This window comes from Schistocerca cancellata, chromosome 11 (assembly GCF_023864275.1).
Source record: "Schistocerca cancellata isolate TAMUIC-IGC-003103 chromosome 11, iqSchCanc2.1, whole genome shotgun sequence".
In the NCBI taxonomy this organism is placed as follows: Eukaryota; Metazoa; Arthropoda; class Insecta; order Orthoptera; family Acrididae; genus Schistocerca; species Schistocerca cancellata.
In genome coordinates this window covers 146,484,715-146,508,061 of record NC_064636.1, presented here as the reverse complement: position 1 = coordinate 146,508,061, position 23,347 = coordinate 146,484,715, and the positions used below count along the sequence as shown (strand labels likewise).

General features: G+C 42.5%; 1 protein-coding gene across 6 annotated transcripts in view; it reads left to right on the top strand.

The window, feature by feature from the left end:
* LOC126108465 (uncharacterized) overlaps positions 1–21,659 on the top strand; it is a 170,789-nt gene extending 149,130 nt beyond the window's left edge. For 4 of the 6 annotated variants that reach the window (XM_049913707.1, XM_049913706.1, XM_049913704.1 and 1 more), the window contains one exon: positions 21,112–21,659. In XM_049913707.1, the coding sequence (XP_049769664.1) occupies positions 21,112–21,529 (418 nt within the window). In that variant the 3' untranslated portion in view covers positions 21,530–21,659. The remainder of the gene's footprint in view (positions 1–21,111) is intronic. The other 2 variants (XM_049913709.1, XM_049913708.1) reach the window with 1 other exon arrangement.
* The last annotated feature ends 1,688 nt before the right edge of the window (positions 21,660–23,347 follow it).

Below are 23,347 nucleotides of genomic sequence, written 5' to 3'. Positions count from 1 at the left end.
TACCTTGTAGATCCTTCATTATTCTCAATTATATTGTTGTCACAGGTGCAAAATACTAACGCGAATTCTTTACAGACGAATGGAAAAACTGGTAGAAGCCGACCTCGGGGAAGATTAGTTTGGACTCCGTAGAAAAGTTGGAACACGTGAGGCAATACTGACCCTACGGCTTATCTTAGAAGAAAGATTAAGGAAAGGCAAACCTACGTTTCTAGCATTTGTAGACTTAGAGAAAGCTTTTGACAATGTTGATTGGAATACTCTCTTTCAAATTCTGAAGGTGGCAGGGGTAAATTAAGGGAACGAAAGGCTATTTACAATTTGTATAGAAACCAAATGGCAGTTATAAGAGTCGAGGGGCACGAAAGGGAAGCAGTGGTTGGGAAGGGAGTGAGACAGGTTTGTAGCCTCTCCCCGATGCTATTAAATCTGTATATTGAGCAAGCAGTAAAGGAAACAAAAGAAAAATTCGGATTAGGTATTAAAATCCACAGAAAAGAAATAAAAACTTTGAGGTTCGCCGATGACATGACATTGTAATTCTGTCAGAGACAGCAAAGGACTTGGAAGAGCAGTAGAACGGAATGGACAGTATCTTGAAAGGAGGATATAAGATGAACATCAACAAAAGCAAATCGACGATAATGGAATGTAGTCGAGTTAATTTGGGTGATGCTGAGGGAATTAGATTAGGAAATGAAAAGCTTAAATTAGTAAAGGAGTTTTGCTATTTGGGGAGCAAAATAACTGATGAAGGTCGAAGTAGAGAGGTTATAAAATGTAGACTGGCAATGGCAAGGGAAGCGTTTCTGAAGAAGATAAATTTGTTAACATCGAGTATAGATTTAAGTGTCAGGAAGTCGTTTCTGAAAGTATTTGTATGGAGTGTAGCTATGTATGGAAGTGAAATAGGGACGGTAAATAGTTTGGACAAGAAGAGAATAGAAGCTTTTGAAATGTGGTGCTACAGAAGAATGCTGAAGATTGGATGGGTAGATCACATAACTAATGAGGAGGTATTGAATAGAATTGGGGAGAAGAGGAGTTTGTGGCACAACTTGAGTGGAAGAAGGGATCGGTTGGTAGGGCGTATTATGAGGCATCGAGGGATCACCAATTTAGTATTGGAGGGCAGCATGGAGGGTAAAAATCGTAGAGGGAGACCGAGAGATGAATACGCTAAGCAGATTCAGAAGGATGTAGGTTGCAGTAGGTTCTGGGTGTTGAAGAATCTTGCACAGGATAGAGTAGCATGGAGAACTGGATCAAACCATTCTCAGGACTGAAGACCACAACAACAACAACAACATTGTTGAATACAGAAATAAATTATGTTTTATCCAATTGTAGTGTGACGTATCCATTAAGCCACAGTGTCTCTTGGAATCTCTCTGTTATAGAATCTCCATTATCTCATTGCCCTATTAACTAAAATAAACTGGCCCTCTCTACAGTCATCCCTATTAAATGTGTAGAAACTTTCTCAGACTGAACAAAGCATAGGTTGGAGACTGTGATTTGACAGCATCTTCATTTCCTTTCACTAATGCAGAATTTGCATCGCACGACCTCGGCACGAGGTAAGTACCTGGCTGGCAGCACCATTGCTGCAGTGGTCGCACGCTGTGGCTCAGGTGGTGACATCGCGGCATTTCAGTGGCCACTGCAATAGCACTTGTGACTTGAGCTATTTTCCCCTCCTGTGTAAAAAGATAAGTGGATGTTAATTAGATTATCACAAATACTAGGGGCTGCCCAAAATATCTGTGAGTTTCAGTGTAAAAATCAGAAAACTCGACATAAGTCTTCTGTCACATGCAAAGTCGTCACCTCAGGCCTGTGTCCAATGATCCCAGCATTGCTTGCATATTTAGAAGCACTCCTGTAGGTCTGCAGGGTAAAGGATGTTCAGGACTCATTGGGACCCGATGTCTTCAATTCAGCCAAAGTGTTGCCATTTAAATGTGATTTTACTCTTGGGGAACAGTTAGAAGTCACACAGGGCAACGTCTGGCACGTAGTGAGGGTGGGGGTCTGTTCCCGTGTCGTTTTTGGCCAGGAATTCCTTCACAGCGAGTGAGGTATACACGAGTGCATTGTCACGATGCACTGACCAGTCTTTCTTTTTCCACAACTCTGGCCATTTGCGCTGAACATCTTACACAGTTCCCTCAAAACTTCACAGTACGACTGCCTGTTGACAGTCTGACTAGGTGGAACAAAACTCCTTATGCACTATTCCCCGAAGGTCAAAAAGAGGATTAGCATTGACTGCACGTTGCTGCAAACTTTTCGAGCTTTTTCCGGCCTCGGAGAAGGTAGCATTTTTCGTTGTGACGATTGCTGCTTCACTTCAGGGTCACAAACGTTGACCAGAGATTTGTCACCTGCAGAGGTTTTGTTGGTCAATACTGAGAAGGTGAGCAACAAACATTGCTGCAGTTCATATCGTGTTCTGGCTATTGAATGAAATGTACCATACAACATCACGAATTAGCTGCCTTAGGTCTCTGTGAATCTCATCACTCGCTTTCACGATCATTTCTACTGTTGTACATCTCGAGACTCGACCACAACGTTCATTATCTTCCACAGACTCTCGGCCTCCTTCGAAGCTCTCGAGCCACTCAAATGTTTTTGCTTGACTCGGTGCACTCTGACCGAATGCCTCTGTCGGGATGCTGTGAGCTCCGGCTGCAGTTTTCTTCAGCTTGAAACAAAATTTGACACAAATCAGTTGCTCCTTCACTTTATCTGTTTCACAATTCTCAGAAGCACTGAAACACATGCAGACATACACACCACCACCCCGTAACTGCGTGCACCAAAGATGACGCAACTTCGTGCCGCAGTAACCGAAATGTGTACCTCGGGACATCTAGTGACAGAATGTCGTACTGCTACTGGTTTGACTGGTGCAATGAAATTCTCAAATATTTTGGGTAGTACCTCATATCGATAATACTCTGTCTCACCAAAAATTCCTAAAAACAGTTTGCACAATTTTCTGTTCACTAGCATGGAAATGAAGATTAATCAGGACTCGGGTGCAGTTTAAAGAGACATCATGGAAAATTTAATTAATAAAAGCGGAGACAGGATTGTAGAGGGGCAAAATGTATAGTGCTGCCAATAGACAAATATGAAAGTGACAACATTATCACAACTTTCAGAACTTTGTTCCTTGCTCGGTGAAGAAGGGCAATAAGTTGAGAAAGGTTGAAAAGGTAGGACAAGGGTGAGCAGAGATGAAGGGGGGACAATTATTTGTTCAGTTGCTGATATTTTCTGCAGCCTGCTTGTTAGCGTTCGTGGTTACTATTGGGAGGACCCGCAGTTTGATAACTGTCGCTGTCTAAGATGTATACAAAGTAAGAATTAATGAGTAACCACTCCAGTCACTAAAAGTCACTAAAAACTCTTTGTTTTAGTCCATGACCAGATTTGTCTTCAATATTGGTGCCATTTTTTAGTGGATATGTAAATTCTGCTGTTGTGAGAAAAAACTGATCAGTATAAAATCCAAAACTGGTTCTGAACTAAAGAACATCATTTGAGCAGCTGGAGTGGTTATTCATTAATTCAGTATGCAGTGGCAGAGCAGAAGTGCATTTCAAACAGAGAGAAACTCATAATAAAATGCTAAGATCTGGCACTTATTTTTGTCGACGTTTTGTAGTGAAATTGGGGAATTGTTGTCCCCCCCCCCCTTTTTTTTAGGTAGCTCTCCGTGTTAGTCTGTAGTGTGCGAGCCGTATTTGTGTATTGGTCTCCCTCTGCAATTTTTACCCGTCACACGCTTCCCTCCATTACAAACTTGGCAATTCCTGGTAAGTTTAATTTATTTCTAGTTTGGTTCAGTACCACTTAGTTAGTTGTTTAACCTGTTCCCTGTTCGTATAACATTCCTGCGCCATTCTTCTATAGCACAACATTTTGAAAGCTTGTATTCTCTCGTCATCTGAAATGCTTACCGTCCACATTTCACTTTTGTGCAGTGGTACACTCCAGGCCGGTGGTAGTCAGACTGCAGCCTGAATCGAGTGTTTATGCAGCCCACTGTTCTCGTCTGTGTTTTATAATAATATCTATCTAGCAGCTAACAGCTGAATCCAAGAATACCAGCTAATATTAAGAGCTTCTTAAAGGGGATGGGATGTCAAACGGGCTGACTTGGAGCAGGAGAGGCACCACAGGACGTTTTAATTTCCACTGTGTATAATTTTACAAGTAAATTCATAAAAGGAGTCAGGATTCACACTCATAACAGTGTAACTTCAAAAACATAACAAAATATTTTTTTTTTTTTTTACATGTGACATTTCATTATTTTTCGACTTACTGTAGGCTGCATTTGTTGCTATAGGTACACTTTTCTTCATAAGTAAGAGATATTTTTTGATGAATTTTGCACAGCATACAAACCCTATTTACTGGTGTATGAAACTCTAGAATTTATGTAATTTATGAAAAAATGAATGAGCTGTTACACTTTAAACTTTATGTTTAGAAAAAACACTAACTTTGTAGTTGATTATCTCAATTTTTACAACAGTTTTGAATAGATTTGGAAAATTCTACAGTTTCGTTCACCTGTGTGTATGATCTGTATCCTGTGCAAAATTCATCGTAGAATCTCTCTTACTTATGAAGAAAAGTGTACCTATAGCAACAAATGCAGCCAGTACTAAGTGAAAAAATGATGAAATTTCACAAGTAAAAAGAATTGTTTTGTTATGTTTTTGAAGTTCCAATGCCATGATTGTGAATCCTGAATGCTTCCTGCTCATGCTGAGAAAGTTTTATGAATTTACTCGTAAAAGTATAGACAGTGAAATTTAAAATGTCCCATGGTGCCTCTCCTGCTCCAAGTCAGCTCATTTGGCGTCCTACCCCCGTTGAGAGTAGCTTTCCTGCCGAGTAACAAACAAAAATACTTAGAGAGACAGTAATATTTTAAGACGCACTTAATTATAATTAATGTTGGTGATGTCAGCCATAGTTCAAAGTAAAGTTGGCCGCTTACCTGAGGGGCAGAAGAGTCATTAGTTCTGCACTGCAGGGTCAGACGATGTAAGAGGGGGAATATTTTGTTGTTTCTCTTCCACTGCTGTCAATTTGTGTGTGTGAACGACTCGTACTGATTGCCTGCTGTAATATAAATTTTGACACAGAAGCAATGCGGATTCATAAGTGCACATTACAAAGACAGTTATCTTCAAATGGGATACACAAAATTAAATTAAGACTGCCGTAATACAATGCAGAAAGTAGAAGAAAAGTGAAATTCAAAACATTTACTAAGCATCTGTGATTGTGTCTCGTATTACCTAATACATTTAAACACAAGCACACTTACTGTTATTAATCAGTGTTGGTCGAAATTCGACAGTTTTGGATCAAACTTTGCTGCTACATGTTTCCTGCCCAAATCATCTGAAAAAATTGCTTAGCGTGAGCTGAAAGATGTGCCGACATCATCAGAACCTCTCTGATGGTGATTCGGCGATTTTCCAGAACTGTTTACTTTACTTCTTCCACATTTTCGTCAGTAATTGATGTGCTAGGGCATCCAGGATTGTCGTCATCTTCAACGTCTTGCCCCTCCTCAAAACGTTCGTACCTCTGGTAAACTCTTGTCTTACTTGCAGTACATTCTCCAAAAATCACAGTAGACATTAAAATTGTGGTGCTGGACTTTATTCCATTTTTCAAGCAAAATTTAATGCAAATTCATTGATCCATCTTTTTCCAAGTAAAAATTCACCGAGCACTCAAAAACATGTATAACCGTTTTCTACTGTCAACTGTAAACTAAATATTGAAAACAATTGATAATGCAAACATATGTCAGGAACATGTGTCACAACAAGATTAAAAAAATAAAATAATGGGAGTCTTATATAAAAAACAGGCAAAATTAAAAAATTCTCATTTCTTCTCAATCACACATCGTATTCAGCCTTCCCGTATTTGCTCTGTACCAGCTTGCCATCTTAGCTCTTGGTGCTAACACAGGTGCACCTTTTTCCTTCAAAGATGTTTTTGATCTTGGTACAGCTGGTATTTGTCATTCCTGTACTCGTACAGGCTTCTAAAGCCTTGCATTTCTCCTTAGTTATTAGGACTCTCTGTCAGTCTCATTGTTTAGATATCGGTATTGCCTTTTTTTTTCCTTCCTCTGCTATATTTTTGTGTTGACTCCTTTCATTAATTAAATTGAGCATCTCGTGTGTGCGATGCCCTTAGCATCTCGTATCTGAAAGCTACCCTTTTGTTTTAATTGCATTCATTCACTCAGTGTCGGCAAATTGTTGCCTATTTCTCCTCTTAACACTATAAGAAAAAGCCAGATCGCTAATTAAACTGTAAAGATGACACGTTAAGTTGTAAACCGCACAATAAAAATACAATTAACATTAGCTCTCCCACAAAGCCTTCATCAGAAAAGGAGAGTAGAAGCAAAGGGAACGGATAGCATAATACAAGGGGGGAAAGAGAGAGCTCACAGTCTGGTGACGGGCATTCATCCCGGTGGACAACTGATCGGTAGGCACACCAATATAAAAAGCCGTGCAGTGGTTGCAGCAGAGCTACCGTGTGACGCGACTGCTTTCACGGGCGGCCGGGCCTTGCTGGGGTAGGATAGACCTGTGACGGGACGAATAGGAAGTGCTGGGTGGGTGGGTTAGGCAGGTTTGGCTCCTGGGACTTCCACAGGTATACGATACCTGTGCCGAGGGGTCGGGCTGGGATGTTGTGGAGGTCGGGTGGGCGACGTAACGCCACTTTAGGAGGTCTGGGACAGATCTCGAGCGGGATATCCCTCACCCCTTTATAGCCGGTTCTTGGGTGTGGTGGGAGGACTGGGGATGTGACGGAAAATGGTATGTTAAATCTGTTTGTAGAATAGGTCTGGGGGGATAGTGGCTGCCTGTGAAGGCCGTGGTAAGAACCTCAGCATACTGGGCAAGGGAGTTCTTGTCCCTGCAGATATGCCGTCCCCAGCTGACGAGGCTGTATGGGAGGGATTTGTTGGCATGAAAGGGATGATAACTGTCAAAATGTAGGTGTTATTGGTGGTCGGTGATTCTAATGTGGACAGAGGTGAGGATGGAGTGATCAGAGAGGAGAAGGTTCTAACAACCCTACCACAACAAAGGTCAAAATTTAATGATGATTGTGGTGTTGCTCACACTGCTAAATACTGCATTTTCAGTCAACAACAAAGTTATTATGTGACAGGTGTCATTAGAGCACATTTAATAAAGTCATTTCATGTAATAAAGAATAAACTAGGCACTCATCTTTTCGTGTTTCCCACACTGGTCTCGTTGTAAAATCATGGCTCAGTCGTCGAAAATGTAGGTGGTGGTGATTCCAAGCTCGGATGCAAAAAGGCCTAGGTTTTATTCTGCTATATTCAAAAGTTTTGTAAATGCGCTTCACAAACCATTCTTGAAGATTAAACCTTCCAAAGTTAGCACAATAGTGATGTAAAAAAAAAACAGCACTCCGAATTTAAGTTACACTTCCTTTTAATTGCTTTTATTGCAATATCACGTAACACACAAAACGTCACTTCACAATGCAAAACATACTTGAAAACATCTTCCTCACAGTCACTGTTAAAGTTCACATTTTATAAGCTGACTACAATATGCGTCTTTCCAACATGACGTCCAAGACTTGACTTTTTCAAGGTCCGACTCTCTAACAACAACTAACTAATAATCGCTTATGCGCCCAAAAATCAGAGTTACAAGTACGTCAAAGATCATAGTGACAAAAGAAAGAATACACATAAGAATAATATCATTGCAATATAAACATATCGATGTATCACAAATGAAATCAATTCCGAATGTTGTCTCAGAAATATGTTAAGTAGTTAACAGAAACACAGTAGAATATCGCTGGTATCGAGAGGTTGAGTTGAGGTGCCGTAATGGTTATGTAATTCAAGTACCATTACAACGTAAATGTCTATGAAAGTAGCATACTGGATTGGGGAGGACCAGCCGAAGTGTAAGGGAGAGGAGGTGTTGAGTGTCGTCGTAACTGCCGTCTGCTTCACGTCTGCTGTGCAGCGAGCTACCTTAATTGAAGTATTAACTGTATTTTTCTTACTTGTCACTTCTTCTTCCGTGTGTATTTGCTTTTAGGAAGCTTTAATTGTCGGGTGCTATTAATAGTGTTCCATAGATTTCGTGTTTGTGTTGAATACAGTCAGAGTCCCTTTAGTCAACCATAGTGCCAGTAGTGCTAGTGTTTGTTTTCAATACATTCCAGAGACAGGTAGTGCTATTTTCATTGTTTTTTACAAGAAGTGGCTAGCAACCACAGTTTAGTGAATAAACAGCCGCCTTTAGTGAATTAGCAGTCTAGTTCAAGGTTGATTAACTCTCTTCAGTAAATTGATTCCTTAGGATGGATAGGATGTGTGACTGCTGTGTACGGACGCAGGAGGAGCTGGCCACTGTTCGCGAACAGCTGAGCGTGTTGATGGCCGCGGTCAGCCGTCTTCAGGCTGCTGCCTCGGAGTGTAGCGGCAGTGGGGAGTCTGGCGCGTCACAAGGTACACCCCAGGTGTTACATGCTTCACCCACTCTCCCTGCTGTCGAGACATCTTCGCGGGTACCGGGCGCGGTTGGGCCACCCTCTCCCCAAGGGGAGTGGCGGGTTCAGCGGCGTTCGCGGCGCACGAGGCGGAGGGTCAATGTGGAGGCTGGCCGTGTGGCATCGCCCGCTCTGCCTGTGAGTGGACATGTGGCTGCTTCTTCAGCAAGGTCCGAGCAGGCACACGGGGGGAGGGGTTTATTAGTTATTCGGAGCTCCAACGTTAGGTGGGTGATGGAGCCCCTTAGGGAAATAGCGGGAAGGTCGGGGAAGAAGGCCAGTGTTCACTCTGTCTGCTTGCCGGGGGGTCTCATCCGAGATGTGGAGGAGGCCCTACCGGCGGCGATAGAGAGCACTGGGTGCACCCGACTGCAAATTGTTGCTCATGTCGGCACCAATGACTCCTGCCGTCTGGGTTCAGAGGTCATCCTCAGTTCGTACAGGCGGTCGGCGGAATTGGTGAAGGCGGAAAGCCTCGCTCGCGGGGTGGAATCAGAGCTAACTATTTGTAGTATCGTTCCCAGAACCGATCGCGGTGCTCTGGTTTGGAGCCGAGTGGAAGGCTTAAACCAGAGGCTCAGACGATTCTGCGGAGATCTGGGGTGCAAATTTCTCGACCTCTGCTATCGGGTGGAGAAATGTAGGGTCCCCCTGAATAGGTCAGGCGTGCACTACACGCCGGAAGCGGCTACAAGGGTAGCGGAGTACGTGTGGAGTGCACATGGGGGTTTTTTAGGTTAGAGAATCCCCTCCCTAGGCCTGACAAGACGCCTCCTGAGACACGGCAAGGTAGGAGTAGGCAAAATGCAACAGGGAATAAATATTAATGTGCTAATAGTAAACTGCAGGAGCATCTATAGAAAGGTCCCAGAACTGCTCTCATTAATAAACGGTCACAACGCCCATATAGTACTAGGGACAGAAAGTTGGCTGAAGCAAGACGTAAACAGTAATTAAATCCTAAACTCAGATTGGAATGTATACCACAGAGACAGGCTTGACAGTGAAGGGGGAGGCGTGTTTATAGCGATAAGAAATGCAATAGTATCGAAGGAAATTGACGGAGATCCGAAATGTGAAATGATTTGGGTGAAGGTCGCGGTTAAAGCAGGCTCAGACATGGTAATTGGATGTCTCTATAGGCCCCCTGGCTCAGCAGCTGTTGTGGCTGAGCACCTGAAGGATAATTTGGAAAATATTTCGAGTAGATTTCCCCACCATGTTATAGTTCTGGGTGGAGATTTTAATTTGCTGGATATAGACTGGGAGACTCAAACGTTCATAACGGGTGGCAGGGACAAAGAATCCAGTGCTTTATCTGAAAACTACCTTGAGCAGTTAAACAGAGAACCGACTCGTGGCGATAACATATTAGACCTTCTGGTGACAAACAGACCCGAACTATTTGAAAAAGTTAACGCAGAAGAGGGAATCAGCGATCATAAAGCGCTTACGGCATCGATGATTTCAGCCGTAAATAGGAATATTAAAAAGGGTAGGAAGATTTTTCTGTTTAGAAAAAGTGACAAAAAGCAAATTTCAGAGTACCTGTTGGCTCAACACAAAAGTTTTGTCTCAAGTACAGATAGTGTTGAGGATCAGTGGACAAAGTTCAAAACCGTCGTACATTATGCGATAGATGAGTATGTGCCAAGCAAGATCGTAAGAGATGGAAAAGAGCCACCGTGGTACAACAACCGAGTTAGAAAACTGCTGCGGAAGCAAAGGGAACTTCACAGCAAACATAAACATAGCCAAAGCCTTGCAGACAAACAAAAATTACGCGAAGCGAAATGTAGTGTGAGGAGGGCTATGCGAGAGGCGTTCAATGAATTCGAAAGTAAAGTTTTATGTACTGACTTGGCAGAAAATCCTAAGAAATTTTGGTCTTATGTCAAAGCGGTAGGTGGATCAAAACAGACGCTCTGTGACCAAAATGATACTGAAACAGAGGATGACAGACTAAAGGCCGAAATACTAAATGTCTTTTTCCAAAGTTGTTTCACAGAGGAAGATTGCACTGTAGTTCCTTCTCTAGATTGTCGCACAGATGACAAAATGGTAGATATCGAAATAGACGACAGAGGGATAGAGAAACAATTAAAATCGCTCAAAAGAGGAAAGGCCTCTGGACCTGATGGGATACCAGTTCAATTTTACACAGAGTACGCGAATGAACTTGCCCCCCTTCTTGCAGCGGTGTACCATAGGTCTCTAGAAGAGCGTAGCGTTCCAAAGGATTGGAAAAGGGCACAGGTCATCCCCGTTTTTAAGAAGGGACGTCTAACAGATGTGCAGAACTATAGACCTATATCTCTAACGTTGATCAGTTGTAGAATTTTGGAACACGTATTGTGTTCGAGTATAATGACTTTTCTGGAGACTAGAAATCTACTCTGTAGGAATCAGCATGGGTTTCGAAAAAGACGGTCATGTGAAACCCAGCTCGCGCTATTCGTCCACGAGACTCAGAGGGTCATAGACATGGGTTCCCAGGTAGATGCCGTGTTTCTTGACTTCCGCAAGGCGTTCGATACAGTTCCCCACAGTCGTTTAAGTAAGAGCATATGGACTATCAGACCAATTGTGTGATTGGATTGCGGAGTTCCTAGATAACAGGACGCAGCATGTCATTCTCAATGGAGAGAAGTCTTCCGAAGTAAGAGTGATTTCAGGTGTGCCGCAGGGGAGTGTCATAGGACCTTTGCTATTCACAATATACATAAATGACCTGGTGGATGACATCGGAAGTTCACTGAGGCTTTTTGCAGATGATGCTGTGGTGTATTGAGAGGTTGTAACAATTGAAAATTGTACTGAAATGCAGGAGGATCTGCAGCGAATTGACGCATGGTGCAGGGAATGGCGATTGAATCTCAGTGTAGACAAGTGTAATGTGCTGCGAATACACAGAAAGATAGATCCTTTATCATTTAGCTACAAAATAGCAGGTCAGCAACGGGAAGCAGTTAATACCATAAATTATCTGGGAGTACGCATTAGGAGTGATTAAAAATGGAATGATCATATAAAGTTGATCGTCGGTAAAGCAGATGCCAGACTGAGATTCATTGGAAGAATCCTAAGGAAATGCAATCCGAAAACCAAGGAAGTAGGTTAAAGTACGCGTGTTCGCCCACTGCTTGAATACTGCTCAGCAGTGTGGGATCCACACCAGATAGGGTTGATAGAAGATATAGAGAAGATCCAACGGAGAGCAGCGCGCTTCGTTACAGGATCATTTAGTAAACGCGAAAGCGTTACGGAGATGATAGATAAACTCCAGTGGGAGACTCTGCAGGAGAGACGCTCAGTAGCTCGGTACGGGCTTTTGTCAAAGTTTCGAGAACGTACCTTCACCGAAGAGTCAAGCAGTATATTGCTCCCTCCTACGTATATCTCGCGAAGAGACCATGAGGATAAAATGAGAGAGATTAGAGCCCACACAGAGGCATACCGACAATCCTTCTTTCCACGAACAATACGAGACTGGAATAGAAGGGAGAACCGATAGAGGTACTCAAGGTACCCTCCGCCACACACCGTCAGGTGGCTTGCGGAGTATGGATGTAGATGTAGATGTAGATGTAGATAGATGTGAACCATTGAGGATAGGGTATCTCGACCCAGAGTCCAGATAGTGAAGATATCTTCAACAAACGTGAACCAGACGAGGGATTCGGCATTTTGGGAGGCGAGGAAGGTCTCCTCTAGACGGCCTATGAGCGGATTGCCATAGTAGGGTGCCGTGTCGGTGCGTGTGGCTGTGCCACAGATTTGTTTGTATACATCCCCTTCAAAGTAGAGGTAGTAAGGTGTATGAGGAATGAGGTAGGGGGTTTGGAGTGTAGGTGGTGCCAACAGTGACGAGTAGGGATCCCGGAGGTAAAGGGGTGGCAACGGTGGAGAATTTGTGGACGAACTGGTTCGTTTCTTTGATATGGGAGGCTAGAGGTATTGGTCAGTGAGGGCCAAAATTCGTTCATTGTGCCTGCCTGCAACTCGGTGAGTCATCTTTGTGGTAGGTCTCGAGCGTTGTATTGGTGAGATTCTTACCTGGAGTTTCAGTTGTTTCAATTCCCCCTCGGAAACTCTATACGACCTCTGGTTCCTTCAGTTTATTCAGGTGCCTTCTTAAGTTGCTACCTTACAGGTCTTTCTTCAGTTTTAAATAGCCGAATAAGTTCGAGCTAAGAAAACATCAGCCTGACACGAAGGCTTTTAGCATTTCATATTAGTAGTTAAGCTGGTAAACCCCGTTCTGAATTTTCCATTTGCCGCACAGTCAGATCTTTTTGTTTTCTTATTAAAGAATTACCAGGAAACTCCTGATCTTTAAAGAATTGAACTGTCACATATTAAATAAATTCAAATATCTGATTAATGAGTTAATGTGCTAATCATTTTACATTCGGTGTGTAAGTAGAAGATATTTAGAGAAATTATGTTTAAGCTAGTCGTAAGGCACTAACTCCTCTCATTCTCCAATACTGCACGAACACAGTCGGGGCAATTTGCGTGCCGTGAACTACACTGCCTCGAGACACACGTACACTTCGTAGCTGTAATACTTGTCTTACTGTGTTAAACCTTCGACCTGCCAGGATAGCCGAGAGCGCTAATGCGCCGCTTCCCGGACTCGGGTAGGGGCTCCGGTCCTAATTCGAATCTGCCCGGCAGATTACCGAAGAGGGCCGGTATGCCGGCCGACCTGGATGTGCTTTTTAGGCAGTTTTCCACATCCCTCTAGGTGAATACCGGGCCAGTCTCCACGGTCCGCCTCAGTTACACAACTCGCAGACATCTGAACACGTTCGTACTGTTTCACGGATTACTCTAGACGCAGACAGCTGGGGTACACTAATTCCACCCCGGGTGGTACGGGGTGGTGACAGGAAGGGCGTCCGGCCACCCCTTAACATGAACCGTGCCAAATCCGACCCTAACTGTGCCGACCGTGGGTCAGAGGCACGAGCAAAAGAAGACGACACTCTTAAGCCTTCAGTGTTAGACTATTCCTTTTAATGAGTGGATCATGACAGCATTTAATTGTTTTTAATTCTGTCAAGTATTACATAGAATATTGAAAATCAATGTTTTGTGTCTCATGGAAGGTGTTAGAAGGGCAACCTCCTACTACCGGGTTCAGTACCTAGTGACATAGATTATGTTGAGATTTCTGTCAGTTTATATAATTTTGTATTTACTCAGTTTATATAATTTTGTATTTACTCCTTTCATTAATGAAGTCCAGTATCTTATGTGTTATCCATAGATATCTACTGGGCCTTTATTTAGCAACCAGTTGTAAAGGGGAAGATCCCCTTTATGTGTGTTTTTTACATTAGTTAGGTTTGATAAAAGAAAATTGTCAGAAAACGCAGCAATGTTTTCAGTTTAGTTTTATGTGCTCACCAACCACTCAACATTGCAGCTATATAGTGAGTTGCCTTCATTGATTTGTACAAGATATTTCATCAATTAATAATGAAGGAGACCTTTCAGGTGGTAGAGTGAGTCAAGTTAGACATTCGTAGGCAGGAGCGACCGTCGGTGGCGACTTCTGTGAAGTTCGCAGTGGATTTGGGAGGCACTTCTATAAATTGTTTGGACATTACATCAGTGGCACACTTATTTAGTACTTACAGAAAAAACATAGCTACAGATATGATAATCCCTGCAAGCTCCCAGAATTCAGTGTGTCACAGATAGGTGGCTTTCCATTCCGTGGTGCACGACTCCCAGTTAGTTCCCTTATCTCAATCTGTGTTTCAAATTACAGAATATCAAACTTCACACTTTCGGTAATGTGTGTAGTTCTGACCTGATTGATAATGTTCTGTGGATAAAGAAAACACATCAGATTACACCACTTCTGTGTACTGGCCAACAGGAGCTAGCCAATAATTGCAAGAACGTGTGCAGCTTCTCATATGTTGGCAGAATTTCAGATAGCCTCACAACTACAGACCTGCAGTCTACGATAAGAGCACAATTAAATTATTATTCATTAGTAAAGATACGGTGAAACCCTTTGTACAGAGTGGGTCATCTGAAAGCACCAGCAAGTGCTGTGGTGTAGTATTACAGCCAGGCAGAGCTGTGGCAGCCAGGTTATCTCAAGCTGGACAGTTAGGAAGACAGACTCGAGCTTTGTGAAACATCTTGCAGCACAAAATAAACCGTAGAATTTACTTTGAGAAAAAAAGTGTCACACACTGTTAAGAAAAGCACAAGCTGACCTCTCCGTTTTAAATGACCAACCACAATTTCTTTTTCCCCCTGTGTTAATTTCAGTTTCAGCTATCCAAATAATAGATTGCAGTTGTAAATTCAACTTTATTTTTCAGCTGTTGTGTTAAATGTAAGACATGCCTTTGCAAATATTAGCTACCTCATTATTTTTTTGTGTCTTACGTATGTAATATCTGTGTAAGTCGTATTTCATTGTATCGGTGTTCTGTTGTCACCAGATGATGGCCAAAGGAGCTGAAAGCCAGTTTGTATAATATTTGCAGAGTATTGGGGAAGTGATTTCTGTTTAACATCATTGTTGCCATGTTCTGTCAAGCACCTACGGGTTATTTTTGACTGGAATGTTTGCTGTATTTGAACTTTAGTGATATGATTGTCTCTATTGAGAAGCAGTACAGTTTTACCACTTGAGAGCAGAAGGTTTTCGTAATTTAAAATCTTTCTCGATATTATTTGATAATTAAAAAAGTCTACAGAAAGTTTATTTTGACGTTTTGTGGGCATTCGTAGCTGTGTGACTTATACGTGGCAACAGTACAGATAGAAGTGTCAAGTTACTTGGCATAGAACAAGAACAATAACTCTTTTTCACACATTAGTGTGAGACTTCCACGGGGGTCGAAATATGTCGACAGGTTTTGTTCTCCGGTTGCCGTACTGCAGAGTGTCGACACTGTACGCTGAGGTGACAAGACGTGAGGTACCTCCTAATATCGTGTCAGACCTCCTTTATCCGGTCCACCTAACTCCCTGTGGTGTAAGGGGCTAGAATGGACCCGCAACCCTTCCTCGCCTGTCATAAGAGGTGACTAATAGAAATCTTTCGTATTATTTTTTTACCTTAGTCTTGTGACTGTTTTTGGACTTTAGAAGCTTTTTGCATTTTCACTTTTTTTCATTGTAATGCCTTTTTCCCCTCACATTTTTTGGCTATTTAAATTCTGGTCCCCTTTTTGGGCTTGACATCCACTTTCCAAATTGTACCGAAGTGCGGGTTATTTGGGGAAGGACACCCTACTCGGTGCACTACCTCTCCACTCTGGACTGTTGCCTTTTGCACCTACCAATCGATCGGATCTACCTCTGCACCCAAAATCGAGCACAGTAGCCGACCCGTCACGGTGGGGTCGTCACGTACCCTCTCGGTGGTAGGCGAGGCGGGGACCGCACTGCCGATACCTCAGCTGTGATCTCCCTGTATCGACCGAGGAGTAGGGCCCTGTCCACTTCGGGGTACCGGGACTCTGGGCAACGGCTACTCTGCCGGGTGGCCTTTGCCTCGGCAGGGTGGTGCCCACAGAGAGAGCTTCAGGTCGGAGTGAGTGGCATTGGGGCAGACGATCCGCAATGAAACGGATCAAATGTAATGGTGGCTGTGTCAAACGGCTGTCTCATCAGTAAGGAACAGTGATTTTAATGCAGATGTTTACAATCCTCTGGCATTTCCATTAATGGATGGTGTATTGAATGTGTTCGTGGTGTCAGCATTAAAGTGATTGCACACTTACTGGCGCAATGAATGTGACCCTCAGTTGTCTAATGTTAAACTACGGCTATCGGTGAGAGGAGGAGAACTTTTGTTCCCTTAGGAGTTATTCTCATAATGGTGGCTCAGTATTCTGTTGTAAGTTGCTTCCTGAAAAAATTTTGATAACGTGAGGGAGAGGGAGGTTATTCTGTAGTTAGAGACGAGTTGCGTATCGCCACTTACGTATGTGAGACGGAAAGCAAAAAGGGAACCTCTTGTCAGAGATGTAAAATTTTCGGGACGAGCATAAATATTCGATAATGTCAGTAGTAATTTACTTCGTTCTGTGCACACACGTAGCAATTTGAAAGTTGTTTGAACCTACAGAGTCAGTAATATCATTAAAATAAAAAAATGTCAGTCTTCTAAAAAGGGATCACTTGTCGTTATGAGGAAATAACAATGGTGTAACAATAGCTACCTTTTGTACCTGTCACAGCTGCATATGAAATGCTTCACAAAATAGCATCTTCCAGATTTTATAGATATTTTTAAGGTTCTGAGAGCAGCTCTTTATTTTTTTGAATAGGATAATGCCAAACAAACAAGTGGTCCCTTTCTATATGAGAGCTATAAATGCTTACAAATGTGACTTACTTGCAGTTGGCAGCCCTAATATACCAGCTGACAGCTGACATTACTGTGCACAAACACCTACACTTACAACACACGTTAAGCCTACTGCTGTTGCTGTTGCTGTTAAAATGAAAAAATTGAAATTTTTGTGATAATGCATGATTGGTTAAATGTCTTGAGGATAGAAGTGGTAATGAAGAACCTCCTCATTGAGTCCATTCTTAGCTACAAAGGTAGTACATTGCAAAACGGTCATTGATGGAAATGAATTTGGCCTCACAACTTTCCCCAAAAAAATGGACCCATTTGGTTTCCTGCTGTAATAATTCAAGCAGGGATGGCAAAGCAACGAAAAGATTATATTTTTAAAAAGACATAAGAATGAATTGCAAAGAGGAATAAAAAGACATTCTGTGTCTTGAAGTAGAACCAGAACCACTCACGCAATGAAGATCCTGAGGAAGCAGCTTACCAGCTGGGTGTTCCAGAACCAAAGAATAGGCAAAAATGCTGTTTGTGAATGATCTTGAAACCACGCACACACGCATTTTACAACTAGAAAATCAAATTCTTTGGCCATTGTAAAGTATGGGATCTCGGTGATCTATTTTTTTGGGATTTTGTTAATTCAAAATTTCATGTTATTTTGAGTCCATTAATGACTTCAAAATCAAAATTTTGTCTAAAGGATCCCTGCCGTAACACAGAGAAAAGAAAAAATAAATAAATAAATAAATAAATAAAGGCTGTACAGGGTACACTACTTTTTCTCAATTTGAGACCAGTTTATTTTTTTAAATTTTGAACACTATAATGTGCTACTTGTCTGAAGAGGTTAACCACTTAATGTGTAATGTTAACTTTAACAAGTCCGTGCCATTTGACAAAGAACATTTTGAGAGTAATACACACACCAAAAATGTTTAGCATCACCCCGGTTACCAGAACTCTTCAAAATAGATGTTGAATGTGGGTACTGTATCACAGACACAGTCCCTTTCACTGTTCAGAGATGTCACTAAACCTGCCCAAAGATAAACGACTATGCACAAGCAGCGCCTATTAAGCTGACTGCGTCTGACAGCCGATCAGTTCCAGTCATTCCACCAGGAAGGAGGTACACAGCTCATGTTGTCTGTAGTTCAACTGTGCCTAGACGGTCAATACTGTAGGTAGATCACGTTCGCATTGTTACTTTGTCCCAGGAAGAGTTCTCAACAAGGGAAATGTCCAGGCGTCTCGGAGTGAACCGAAGTGATGTTGTTCGGACATGGAGGAGATACAGAGAGACAGGAACTGTCGATGACATACTTCACTGGCTGCTGTGGCCGAGCAGTTCTAGGCACTTCAGTCCGGAACCACGCTGCTGCTGCGGTCGCAGGTTCGAATCCTGCCTCGGGCATGAATGTGTGGATGTCCTTAGGTTACTTACATTGAAGTAGTTCTAAGTCTTAGGGACTGATGACCTCAGATGCTAAGTCCCATAGTGCTTGGAGCCATTTGAACCCTTTGACATGTTTTGCTCAGGCTGCCCGAGGACTACCACTACAGTGGATGACCATTACCTTCAGATTATGGCTCAGATGAACCCTGGCAGCAACGCCACCATGTTGAATAATGCTTTTTGTGCAGCCACGGGACGTCATGTTACGGCTCAAACTGTGCGCAATAGGCTGCATGATGGGCAGTTTCACTCCCGACATCCGTGGCAAGGTCCATATTTGCAACCACGACACTGTGCAGCGCAGTTCAGATGGGCCCAACAACGTGCTGAACGGACTGCTCAGGATTGGCGTCACGTTCTCTTCACCGACGAGTGTCGCGTATGCCTTCAACCAAAAAAACGTCAGAGACGTGTTTGGAGGCAACCCGGTCAGGTTGAATGCCTCAGACACAGTGTCCAGCGAGTGCAGCAAGGTGGAGATTCCGTGCTGTTTTGGGGTGGCATTATGAGGAGCCGACATATGCCGCTGGTGGTCGCAGAAGGTGCAGTAACGGCTGTACGATATGAGAACGCCATCCTCCGACTGATAGTGCAACTGTATTGGCAGCATATTGGCGAGGCATTCGACTTGGTGGACAACAATTCATGCCCCCTTCGTGCACATCTTGCAGATGGCTTGCTTCAGGATAATGACATCACTCCACTGGAGTGGCCAGCATGTTCTTCAGATATGAACCCTGTCTAATATTCCTGGGATAGATCGAAAAGGACTGTTTATGGACAACGTGACCCAACAGCCACTCTGAGGGATCTATGCCAAATCTTCGTTGAGGAGTGGGACAATCTGGACCGACAGTGCCTTGATGAACTTGTGGATAGTATGATATGACGAATACAGGCATGCATCAATACAAGAGGACGTGCTACTGGGTATTAGAGGTACCTACGTGTACAGCAATCTGAACCATCACCTCTGACGGTCTCACTGTATGGTGGTACAATGTGCAGTGTGTGGTTTTCAACAGCAGTAAAAAGGGCGGAAATGATGTTTATGTTGATCTCTGTTCCAATTTTCTGTACAAGTTCCGGATCTCTCAGAACTGAGGTGATGCGGAACTTTCTTTGATATGTATATTTCATCACCAATGTTCAGCCTGTCATAAGTCACTCAAATTTATTAACAGAAATCTTGTTTGTATAAAATTGTTCAGAATTTAATTCTGAACATAAAAATCACAACAGCTAAAAATCCAGTATTTTTGACAAGGGTTTCCTTTCAGCTTTCCATCTTATTATTTATTGGCTTAACTACTGCAAGCTTTGGTCCTGCAGCACATAATCCTCAACTCGTTGATTGATTACAGAAGTAACTCGAGGGAGGCACTACTAAGTCAGGATAAGATTTTAGTAATTTGGTTGAGATACCACTGTAACCAGAAGTGTTACTATGTTTTAGTGACTGATGATTTTCGTGTTCTTTGTAAGATGCAAATTAGTAAAACTGGTGTCTGGTGGTGGAATACGCATTAGTTGCCTGCCTGTCCAAGTAAGTTTATCAGATCTGCTTTTGAGGGACCAGTTTGTGACCCTGTATTTTCAGCAACTTTTCGAAGAATTCATTGAATTTATTGCTCGACGATTTGAATTTTTGTAGCATCTGTCTCGCTACTACTGTAATTGGGAAGTTCAATATCATTGTCCGTGCAGAGTTTGTTTTGTGCCTACTAATGCTCTAGGTAGTCCTTGCCGTGTTCCTAAAGTCTCTGTTCGTAGTGTATTCTTAAGTCTGGGATCGAAATATCTTATACGAGAAAGACCGAGCTTTATTTAATTCAAAAGGGAAGAACCTACCACTATGTGGCTGCCTCCTCCTATGTTAACAGCAACCAAGTTGAAATGTTTGGTCAGCATACCATTCAATACGGAGAGAATTAGTGGGTGCTACATTACTGATTAATGTGACAGTTGTAATGAAACTTTCACTAAATTGACACACAGTTCTTTCACAGGACTGCACTGTTCTCACAGTGTTATTTGTACGTCAATTTTGATCAGTTTTGCAACAAATTATTCCCGCCAACCAATTGTCTGCCCGTGTGAAGTCACCGGTTCTGTTCACGTGACGTGGCAGATATCCCTAGATGTGAACCTAAATTACACACGATTTGGGTTTACTCGCTACATTCTGAGAACTGTCTGTGCTATTTCGAGGTACGTGTATGCTCGTCAGTAAGTACTTCTGTACACAAATTTCAACCTATTAACATCATATTTTGCTCCATGGCTTTGGTGAGTGAACCAGCCAGTAATGGATTCTAAAAGTAAATTCTCCAACTGTCTAGTTTTTGGCTCCAGCTGCCACCGTTTGCATGCCAGGATGTGGGCAGTGCCGACACAACTGTTGATATTGTTGATAAGGTGTGTAATTGGATACACTATTACTAACTGAACTGCTACTGATTACAGGTCTCGAATACAATATTGTTATGCAACTTTGTCAAGTTCTAGTCACACTGTGGCATCGCCATTTTTTTTTTTAAACACCTTGAGTGTAAACTAATTTGTAAACTTTCTTGTCGTATTTGTAATTTGTGTGTTCCTACTTACACTTTCTGTTGTCTCGACTGTTTACTTTGAACATACGCAAGTATGTTCGTGTAGTTTCAATGATGTATCCATTACTTTCCAGTGCAGCAGTGGAACGGAGGGAAACTACTTCGACAGAGGAGGCTCCTGTCAGTTTGTCGCCAATTACAAAACGGAATGATCGACAGGAAATTGGTGCTCGGGCGAGGCAGTTAAAAGCTAAATTACAGATGCTGGTGAACTATGTAAATTCCTGTGAGTTGAGTGCGGAAACAATAGGCATCATAGACAAAGAAGTGGACCGTTGGTTATCACTAACTCACTTTTACGTCAGTAGGGAAGTTCCGCATTGTGCCAGCAGTGATGAGACGAAAGTGCAACGAATGCCTGATAAAGGAAATAGTACTGTTGGAAAACCAAACCTTGTTGAGAAGCCTAATGTTCCAGATTCACTGAGGCAAGTTGGCAGTGAAATGTTGACTACGCATGTCAATTTTGACCATTCTTACTGTAAGTATTAAGTTGACCGACCCTAAATTATTGGGTGCCCATCACAGTTGGTTGGCGTTGTGCGGAAACACGCCATGCAAAAACAGATTAATTCAGTGGACGTGGTAGCTCTGTTGTGATAAGGAAATCTGTGTGTATTTAATAAAGAAAATTATTTGTTATGTGCCTGTGTCTGTTGATTCCTTTATCCTATTACATATAATTAACAAGCTTATTTTAATGTCACTTGGATTTAGCACATTCTTGTCATTTTTAATAACTTTGCTACCTTCTGTACTTCATTATAGATAACTGCATCATCTGCAAGACATCTGAGGTTACTATTGATATTGTCTGAAAATAATCAGTATACGAGAGCTGATGCATAAGTAACACCATTTTTTTCTTCCTCGGTATTGCAGCTGAATTGTCAGAATCTGACGGTGATATAGTTTGAAGTTTGCACTCGAGGCTGTCTTTCATTTTCGCGTGTGGGTCTAGCGAGAGAAGCCCGAACTGTGAAGCAGACGTGGTGCATGTGTTACTGTCATCAACTTGTGAAGAGCAGCGAAGTGTAGTTCGATATTTGTGGGACGAAGGGCATAAACAAAATGAAATTCACAGGGACATGCCCGTTGTGCACGGGAAAGACCATAGCAATGTCTCTAGCTGGTGTGCGCTCTACTAAAAGGCCGTGTGAATCTTTGTGACTCTCCCGTAACGGGCGGCCGGTAACAGCTGCAACCCTGCAGAATGTCTGAGCCATTGAGGCAGCAATTTTGAACGACTGACATGTGCAACTGCAAAACTTATCACAGAAGTTCAAAATTTTTTTATGTTGCGGTGTAAGATATTGTTCGTGGTGCATTTAAATTTCGTAAAGTTAGTGCTCGTCGGGCCCCTAAGAAAGTGACAGACGACGATGAGGCCCGATGAATGACGACGAGCTCAGATCACATAATGCATTGCCCTGCAGAAGGGCACAACTTTGTGAAAGGAGTTGTCACTAGCAACAAATCGTGGGCGTACCACTACACATCTGAAATCGAACAGGCGTCTGTGGAGCAGAAACACGCTAGTTCTCCTGTACAAAAAAGATTCAGAGTGACTCGGTCTACTAGGAAAGTGCTTGTGATAGTGTTCTGGGATACACACGGTGTGTTATCGGTGGACTTCGCCGAACGCAGGACCAGTGCGAATGCTGCAGGCTAAGTAAAACTGTGGTTAAGTTGCGTCGTGCCCTTCGTGACAGACGCCACAGCATTAATGCTGACGGTGTCAAACTTCTTCGTGACAATGCTTGCCCCCATGTCGCTTCTCTTGTTCGTGAGAAAATAGCCAAATTTGGATGGGAGATGCTCCGGCATCCACCGTACAGTCCGGTCTTTTCACCGTCCGACTTGCTTCTGTTTGGTCCTGTGAAGAAATTCCTGACTGGCCAATGCTTTGCTACAGATCTGGAAGTGAAATCAGCAGTCCGCAGGTGACTATACTCCGACAAAATGGATTTCTGTGAACAAGACATATTGAAGCTGGTAGCATGATAGAGACACGTATTTAGAATGTTGGTGACTGTGATGAAAAGTAGGTAAAATATGTAAGTTTATTTATGATTTTTGGTTTTGTTACCTATTAAACATTTTGGTAATGAAACTGTTGTGCATTATTTTGCCATCTTCCCCCATCAAAATTAACGACAATGTTTCCAGCATATTTCCCATTTTTATGCCTGAAGTTACTTTACTTCTATCTATTAGTATTCATCCTAGATAACATACTGCTTCCTCCCTACTAGGAAGTCCAGTCAAAAATTTTGCTTGATACCCCTATAAGATGCTACTTTTGTGTAT